The sequence below is a fragment of the Phyllobates terribilis genome, unplaced genomic scaffold (genome assembly GCF_046119375.1).
Source record: "Phyllobates terribilis strain yellow unplaced genomic scaffold, ASM4611937v1 Scaffold_3370__1_contigs__length_80636, whole genome shotgun sequence".
Taxonomy (NCBI): Eukaryota; Metazoa; Chordata; class Amphibia; order Anura; family Dendrobatidae; genus Phyllobates; species Phyllobates terribilis.
Genome location: NW_027366123.1, coordinates 56217 through 65958, shown reverse-complemented (window position 1 = coordinate 65958; position 9742 = coordinate 56217). Strand labels below are relative to the sequence as shown.

The window sequence follows — 9742 nt, the reverse complement described above, 5'->3', positions numbered from 1 at the left end:
CATGCAATATGGACAGGCTAGTCTACCAGCAGTGCTCCATCCAGACAACATAGAATATGCGGGAAAGTTTGTAATTCTTCACATAAGAGCCGCTTTCAGTTGGAAATTCTGGCGTTTATGAATGTCGTATGTTTTGACCCCACATTCCCATAATTGGTTTAACTTTACAATCAACTGTTGTAGAAAAATATTCATTTGTTGTTTCATATTTCTAGGCCCCGTGACCAAAACAGTGAAAAACATGAACTCATCCTTCATGCACATGCATGGGGGGGGGGGGGGGAGGGGAAATTGTAGGTGTCAAAATGACAGGCCATGACGAATATTGCTGTCCGAAGTTGTAAAACGGTTTGAAAACCCTTCACAGCATAAGCTTAATATGATATTTCTCACTTCATCGGCAAAATAAGAATGCATCTCATTGAAACGTTTCCAGGCTGGAGAGTCATACGGGTGACACATCTTGTCACCAACCATCTGATGGTCTGCACGTCATATGTTGGGCAGTTGGTTCCGAAGCATACAACCTCTGTAGCCTTGGAGTTATTGGAAAATAAAATATTTTCCTATAGGGAACTTTAGACTTTATTCTTGCGAATTTTCCTTGGGTCACATGTTCCACCGTGGGTTAATTACAAACTTTACAATGCGTTCAATATGCATCTTTCTCCCCCAGTAAATCATGCAGTTATAGAAACAACAGTCGATAACCTCAACTGTCAATCCCAAACCCTTAACCAGTTTTTTTATGTAAGCAAAATTTGTTGGTATCTTGTTGTCCTTTGGGAGCAGTTCTTGTATGAATTCGCACATGTCATCTATTAAACCTATTGAACTCTGATGTCGACACTTGATATCCATCATTTTACTACATGCAAAAAACAAAGAGTGTCTGCTATTGCCAAGCCATATTTCTTATTCGGCCGATGTCATCATATCGAAAAATTTATGCTTCTTCATTCGGGGGCTCATCTTCCTGGAAAACTACTTCTGAACCGGTTATATCGAGAATCATTTTTTAGTGGAACCGAACTCAGCCCCCTCGACATCATTCTCCGGTAGGGGGAGGGGGATTCAAAACGGTCCCCTTGTCATGAAAAACCCATACTTGGCAATCTTTCACAAACACATTCTTCAAAATATGTAATTCAACGTCCTCGGTATTTCGATACCTTTTATTATTACAAACATACTTAGAGCAGGGACATTTAATCCATACTTCACTCATACAAGTGTGATGACCTAAAGCAAACTGGAGAAACTCTTACACTTTCTCATGAAATCATGGGGTTAGATCCCTTCCTGTGAGTCTCTCATACATCCAACTACGATCTGGATCCATTTCTGCAGCGCGGATAATTAGGTGGGGTTTCACATCTAACTGTATTCCCTAGTTATATATATACGGAGTTCGCATTTGTTGTCTTACATCTAATCACATTCTCTAATCGTATTATCTAGTTTATTTTTGTTGTATACATATAGTGATGTATACCAACTTATTTCACAATTTTCTATTATTTATGCTATATTCACAAATTTTTAAATATATCAAAATTATATTCCTATTTTAATAATTTTTTCACAAAAATCCTATATTTCACAAGAATTTTTAAAGATTTTAATATTTTAATAATTTCAATTAATCCTATATATTAACAAATATTTAACACAATTCTATATAACAAACCTATATATTTTTAATATTTTAATAAATCTTAATATTTTAATAATTTCTAACAATCCTATATATTTCTAACAGTCCTAATATTTTAATAATTTCTAACAATCCTATATAACAATCCTATATATTCACAAAATATTTTAATATTTCTAAAAATCCTATATAACATTTCTATATATTCACAAAAATATTTTAACAATCATAATTCTCATTTTTCAATATGTCATATTTTATTTCTAGCAATCCTGTATATTCACAATTCTATTCTAATTTTAAGTAACGGATAGTATTGAACTATAACGAATTAAACTAAAATATAACATTTAAAAAAATTACTAACGTGTTGTCTGCTGGAGACCCGAAATCAGAGGAACACCGGGGAAGGAGAAGCAGGCTTGAAAGCCGCCGAAGGTGGCTAGAAAGCGCCAAAAACCGCTGATGGAGACCCGAAATCAGAGGAACGCCGGGGGAGGAGAAGCAGAGGAACGTCGGGGAGTAGAAGAATGTTGGGGCTCGAGGAAGGAGAAGAACGGAAGGAGAGAGAGAACATCAAGGAGGAGACGAACAGAGGAAGAGAGGACAGGAAGTGAAAGTTTCCGTCGAAAGTGGCTGGATACGAGAAGGGAGGAAGCGGTCGGGGAGGAGACGGTCGGACACAGGGGGAGGACATGGGGGAGGAGACGACGCCAGGGCGGAGGCGAAATTCTAGGCGCGACGGAACAGAGGGAAATTGGAGAAAGTAAAATGGGGATGGTGGATTTAGGTTATGTTGATAGGAGCACACTTAATAAAGAAGAAGACGGATTAACAACGAACTTGTCCGTCGCTAATCCGTCGCAATATCAAGCCCCTTCTAGATTAGTGACGAATCTTAATCTTGCCATCCGTTGCTAATCTGTTGCCAAAACAGAGGATTCCTTTAATTTAGCGATGGAATTGGAGATGTTCGTCGCTAAAAACTGAAAAAATATGTAAGATTTGTCAATCCGATCGCTAAAACCTTTCCTAAAATTTCAGGCGGGCCTTTTTCCCTCCTAACGGATTAGCGATGGCCAATCCGTCGCTAATCCGGCGGATCTATGGCGTCATTGTTTTTACTAGTATTCGCGACGGGGGACCTATCCGTCTACAAATTCGTCGCTATTTAGCACTCTTTGAGGCGGAATTGAATTCCGTCAATAATCTAACGAGAAAAGGTTGTTTTCTAGTAGGTCAATACACAAGCAATCATGCACTTTCAACACATTATCATGCATTTTCAATGCATAAGCATGCACTTTCAACAAGTAAGCATGTATTTTCAATACATAAGCATGCATCTCTAGATAGGACGATAAAATAGTCAAGTAACGGTTCAATGAAATGGGTGACTCGACGATGGCCTGGTGGTGCTGGTGGTCCGCTGCCTGCGGTGCCGGTGGTTCAACAGTCGAAGAGTTCCTCCGGTGGTTGACCAACGATCAACATTAAAAATGCATGCTTATATATTAAAAGTGCATGCTTTTGTGTTGAAAAATGCAAACTTACGTGTTGAAAGTAGGGATGAGCATAAATTGTCCGGACCAAAATATGGACCGGACCAGACCGGACCGGACCGATGTGATTCGGTCCGGTCTTAGGTCCGAGATTTTACGTATTTCGGGTTCGGTCTGGTCCGGTCCGGACCAATATTTTTAAAAATAAAATAAATGTAATATTAGTTATATAAGATTATATATATAGGTTATTAATATTTTTTAATATCTCAAATTAGTTTTGTAAATGATATAATTCCCTATATATAAACACAGTATATTATAAATAATAATTTTTATTTACTTATTATAAAATTTAAATAAAATTATAGCTTCGGTCCAAACATGGACCTGACTTGACCGATATTTTCGATCCGGTCTTCGGTCCATGGATTTTGTGAATCCGGTCTTCGGTCCGGTCCTTTTTGGTCGGGGTCGCTCCGGGGTTGGAGCAATGCTCATCCCTAGTTGAAAGTGCATTTGTTAAAGATGCATGCTTATGTATCAAAAGTGTAGCACGCTTATTTTTGAAAGGCATTGAATTTCTACTAACAATGCATGTAAAATCAAATACAAGTTTATGTGACGAGAGTGCATGCTTTTATGCGCGAAAAATGCATGGTTATGTGCTAAAAGTGTATGCTAATGTGTTGAAAATGCATCGAACTATGAATGGATAAAAGGTTCTTCGGCTTGCATTTATTTGGCGTGCATAAAAAAAGCCTCCGACCTGCACTTTTTTGACATGTATAAAAGGGCATCCGGCTTGTATCTTTACCGACATGCATAAAAGGGCCTCTGACTTGCAATTTTTTAGCATGCATAAAAAGGTCCCGACTTATTTCTTTTGTTCTCATTTTACACCATAAGCCCCCTATCACAGGACTCTTTTACTTATAAGTTAATCTAATTAATCGTTACATCTAAATGATTTTTTATATAACTTTTCAGTTAATTATATTAAGCAATTCCTTTTTTCTAAACTTAAATTTTTTATTTAAAAACCAATTACTATTATATAAAACATATTTTAACATATAAGTTTTTATAAATTATAGATTTTTCTTCAAAAGATAAAACCTTATAATATATATTTTCTGATTTTTTTATTGTTATCTTAAATTGAATCCATTACCCTGATACATTTTTTATATAAAAAAGTTTAGCACACACAATATTTTATATTAACAAATTTCTTTTAACATTAAACTACAGGTATGGATCACATTAGAACAGCCCTTTAAGTGAGAAATATGAATACATCATGGTCTTGGATGTTTCTAAATCCAATGGCTAGAATTGATAATGGGATCAACAATCAATATTTAACGGTCAAGGGTCAATGCCGATCAACATCTGTCAAATGCATGGTTTTCTTTGCACTAGTGCATGGTTTCTAAGCCCTAGTGAATGATTTGTTTGCATTAGTGTATGATTTTTACGCACTAGTGCGTGTTGTGTTGACATTAGTGCATGGTTTATGTTCATTAGTGCATGATTTGCGTATATTGGGGCATGGTTTCTCTACACTAATGCATGATTTTGTTAGCATTAGTGAATGATTTATGTTCATTAGTGCATACATTTTTAGTTAGTGTATGATTTCTTTGTATTAGTATATGATTTCTTTGCAGTAGTGCATAGTGTGTTGACATTAGTGCATAGTTATTGTATATTAATGTATGATTTTGTGCATTAATTCATATTTTGTAGCATTAATGCATAGTTTTTATGAACTAGTGTGTGGTGTGTTGGCATTAGTGCATGGTTTATATGCATTAATACATGGTTTATGTGCATTAGTGCATGACTTCAATGCATTAGTGCACGATTAACGGTCAATGTATGTCAATCTGGAACGTATGGCTGTAATCAATTCTACGTTCCATGTTCATTCTCATTATCATGTTCATTCTTATACTTGACACTTTTTCTTAAACTATATTAAAACAACAGACTATTTAACTATGTAAATGAAATTTAAAAGATGAACTTTACTGTTACGAGTTTACGATTCATAAGTCATAATCTATCAGAACCTAAACGATCAAAATTCGATCACTATCTTTATCTAATATTATAATTCACCATCTCGTCAAAATCTCATACTAAATCAAATCTCACTTTATTTTAAAACTTTTAAACTAAAAAATGTTATAACAACTCTATCTTATCAACTAAAAAATGTTATAACAACTCTATCTTATCAACATAAATAATAATACAATCTATGAATAAGGATCCGGTGAAAACAACCCTTATGGTATGAAGTGTGAACTTTCTCGGGTACACATATAACACGCTAATGTTCATATATAACACGTTAATGTTCACATGTAAAGGGATAAAAAAATCACCCAGAAAACGTAAGAATAAAAATAAAAAAACAGTTCACCATTAATTACAAAAATGTCACCGCGTGGATTCATTAAAAAACTCATCTTTTAATCTCAGCCCTCTATTTTCTACTCTAATGACTCAACATACTTCACATTTCACACCATAAGGATTGTTTTTACCGAAACTCACATCTACAGTCTATATATATCATCTTGTATATCTAAGAAATCCCGTATATATACGGGACATATGCTAACGTTTAAATTATAATGGTACTTGACTCACAAATAAACCGTGCTTAATTTGATTGTCTTTCATTTCAGTATAAGTGATACATCTGTACATCCACTTGGATAATCAATCCAACAATAAAATAAAAAATTAAACTAAAAATACTTACTTTTATAAAAAAAAATAGTTTTGATGTGATAGTGTATAGAAAAATACACTAAAATAAATGTAGGAAAACAGGTTATTTCCTTATAACTTCTACCATAACCAAAAAAAAAAATTATAAATTTAAAAGTCAAAGCTAATCTAGAGTGGGCACATAATTTGGTCACTAACAACTGTACTATTCCTCTTCTCCTCCTATATAATAACAACAATCTTTGAACCCGGCTAAAATCACCATTAATGCAAATTCAATATTCTCCTTAATCTGTTTTATTTACTTACCCAACATTTAATTTCATTTTCTATATAAATACACAAACATGCACCTCTATAACTCATACTAGTACCTTACTATCAATGGCGATCCCGATTAGCCGGACCCATCTTATAGCACTCACCCTACTCCTTTTCGCCGTCACAGTCTTCGCCGACTGCACGTGTGACCCAAAAGACCTCGAAAAGGACCCAAAAACTGTAACAACCCGTTACAAGGTCGGAGCTTTATTCTTGATCCTGGTTGCCAGCGGCTTAGGCGTGGCGGCGCCGCTAGCCGGAAAAAAGATAAAGGCTTTGAGCCCAGAAGGTGATGTCTTCTTCATGATAAAGGCGTTCGCCGCCGGCGTCATCCTTGCTACCGGTTTCATCCACATCCTCCCGGACTCGTTTGAGCAGCTATCATCTCCATGTCTGAAGGGCAGCGCGTGGGAGAATTTCCCGTTCGCTGGATTCGTTGCTATGGTGGCGGCAATTGCGACATTGATGATTGAGTCCACCGCCACGGGGTATTATCGACGGATGCATTTCAAAGGGGAGAAGAGTACCGTCGCCGGACTTGATGCTGACGTGGAGCATTCCGGCCACGTGCATATGCACACGCATGCTGCCCATGGTCACTCCCACGACGATGCTACGGTGGTTGGGTCGGCTGAGGCTACCGGAAGGTTGGAGCTCATCGGCAACGTGTCACTACACAAGTAAAGAATAATTTTTTCTATTATTTAAAATATAAATATTCTTTTTAAGGGGATAATTCAAATTTATTTATTTGGACCTTTGTATTTTACTTTCAATGTTAAGTCATTGTTATAAAGTAGATGCATACAAAAACAAGTTAGTAAGATAATGACTTATTATTATTTCAAGCGAAATTAATTAGTAAATTATAATGTTAACACAACATATATATAACTATTTTTATAATGTACATTTGTTTGTATATATATGCTATTAAAAGGGTACTCACAACTGATTTTACATCCCGAAAAACATGACAAATGTTTGTATATATGTATGCGGAAATACTATTCGAACACTACATGTAGACATGTCCTCATGATAGACATTTTTTGCGATTTAACTACATGCAGCAACATGAGAGAGATCAAATAGTGTTTTGAACCTTGATTTTGAGTACTTATCAAATATGACGACATTTATATTTCTTTTCTTTTTCTTAATACGAACCAAAGATAGTCTCTCTCGCTCCAATCTAAACACTCATTATCTCGATTTAATCCTCTGACTTGTAGATAATGGACACATCCCCATCCAAAGGAAGGATTGGTTGACCACATCTATTAATTATTCATTACTAGGTATCATTTATGAATATATAAAAATAGTTAATAGGCGTTGGGATTAGCTAATACGAAAGCGAAATTGATAAGCCAATGATCATATTAACACGTTATTTGCACGTGATTTTGATTTGATACCTAAAATAGGTATCTTACATCATTACATAAATTAAGTTTGAACTATCTTATATAAGTAAAATAATACTATTCGACAATACATGTGGACATGTCCTCATTATACACTTTTATGGTGCTTTTTTTATAAAAAAAATTATGGTGCTTTAACATGCAGCAACATGAGAGAGAAGCAGTGTTTTGAACCACGACTTTTAAGTATAACACCAAATATGACGACATCTATTCCTTATTCATTACTCTCTATTTATAATTTGAAAATAAATTATTTATAGGTGCTGGAGTTGGGGATAATGGTGCATTCAGTGATAATAGGTGTAACGCTTGGGACAGCAGGGAGCCTATCAACCATAAAGCCGTTAATGGCGGCGCTCTGTTTTCACCAATTTTTCGAAGGCATGGGTCTAGGCGGATGTATTGCTCAGGTGAAATACTATATATACTAATACCCCATAATATAATTTTTGACGCATTTTTTGTATAATAGTTTAAATAATAAAAGATATTGAGGTGAAAGATAGAAAGGAGAGCGAAGAAAGATGAAATGCTTTATATGAAGATAAATTTACAGTTCATGTATGGCTATTCGTGATTTTTTCACCCTATTTGGTTCGTTAAATTTTTTTAAATGTTTTGGGTACTTTAAATTTATCTCTGGTTATCACTACCAACACTTCTAATGAGTTCCACAAATTTACAAGATAATTAATTTAGTAAAACTCCATAAAAAACGAATGAAAGCTGAAGTTACTAGGCCGTCCTAGATTAGGTACCCAAAATTGACGTACTAGTAGTAGTTGCCTTCATAGTTGAACTCCGAAGTGTCTATTTTCTACCAAAAAGACACATGTATTGTCACTTTCAAGAGTGCCCGACCTACCCATTCAGCTTGTACTATTTATAGTGTAATGTGAGAATAGACATAATAAAAGTCTACTATATAATAACATGGATTACTTTTTTTATTATTAATTGATTTTAGGAAGGAATCCCGTGGACTTGTATTGTAGACTAAGTGCGTATATGCGCTCGTGTACACGCATGATGGCGTGATATGGCCTAATGCGCACATGCGCTCGTGTACACGATTCTCGTGTTTATTGGCCCACCGAAATTTATCATCTACATTCAAAGATCATCTTCATAAGGTTAGAAATAACCTTGCGAATCAGGTTATATTGATAAGATGTTGTATAAATAACAACTCAAATGTCAACCTTAGAGAGCATAATCGGATTAGGCCTACGACTCCTATGAGTCATGTCAGTATTTTAACGTCTAATTTGAATATATGTCTAACAATATTATGTTGCGTGTAGGCCAAGTTCAAGTGGAGAGCCATGTTAACAATGGCCATGTTCTTCTGTCTGACAACTCCGTTGGGGCTAGCAATTGGGATAGGAATCACAAATATTTACAACGAAAATAGCCCAACATCGTTGATCGTTCAAGGGGTTTTTGACTCGGCTGCATCTGGAATACTCATTTACATGGCTTTGGTGGACCTTCTTGCAGCGGATTTCATGAACCCTAGGGTACAAAATAACCCCAGGATTCAACTCGGATCTAACATTTCTCTTCTTCTTGGAGCTGGTTGCATGTCCGTCTTAGCTAAATGGGCTTAATAAGCTTGAATTCGATGCCTTTTTTCCGCCATTGTTATATTCTTATTTGTTTTATATTGTTTGGTAAGTAGAGAGGACATAAAAACTGGATCCTGACAAGACCTAGTACTTGAACGAGCCTCCTAGTCTGGGTTGAACGGGCTAGTGTCGGGCATGAGGCATGACTGATGAGAATTAAGCAAAAGAGCATCTCCTCCTTGTTTTCAAATCCGAGTGTTCTCGAAGGAAAATTTGTAGCCCTTTGATATGTTCTTGTTAAAAGGAGGAAAGTCGTACTATTAACTGATTTTAATAGCAACAAGTATGAACTGTAAAACGAAAGAATCCTTGATTGATTTTAAGAACAATTATCAATTATAAATCTTAAAATCTATGTGGATAATGAAAGAAGAACGTTGATTAATTTGATAGTTTGGGGTACTTAGATGTTGGAGAATAAATCAACATAAACTATCTACTGTATCTTTATAA

General features: G+C 35.5%; 1 protein-coding gene across 1 annotated transcript; it reads left to right on the top strand.

The window, feature by feature from the left end:
- The first annotated feature begins 6291 nt into the window (after nucleotides 1-6291).
- Nucleotides 6292-9271, top strand: LOC141247866 (uncharacterized). The gene is made up of 3 exons (XM_073669280.1): nucleotides 6292-6894; nucleotides 7922-8071; nucleotides 8966-9271. Exons 1-3 carry the CDS (start codon nucleotides 6292-6294, stop codon nucleotides 9269-9271), a joined length of 1059 nt encoding a protein of 352 aa, XP_073525381.1.
- Nucleotides 9272-9742: the final 471 nt, after the last annotated feature.

Excerpts from the sequence above, each read along its gene's own strand:
- LOC141247866 (XM_073669280.1), top strand. The coding sequence starts at position 6,292 with ATGGCGATCCCGATTAGCCGGACCCATCTTATAGCACTCACCCTACTC. Across the intron at positions 6,895-7,921 it reads GGTTGGAGCTCATCGGCAAC|GTGCTGGAGTTGGGGATAAT; the intron begins GTGTCACTACAC and ends AATTATTTATAG. Across the intron at positions 8,072-8,965 it reads TAGGCGGATGTATTGCTCAG|GCCAAGTTCAAGTGGAGAGC; the intron begins GTGAAATACTAT and ends TGTTGCGTGTAG.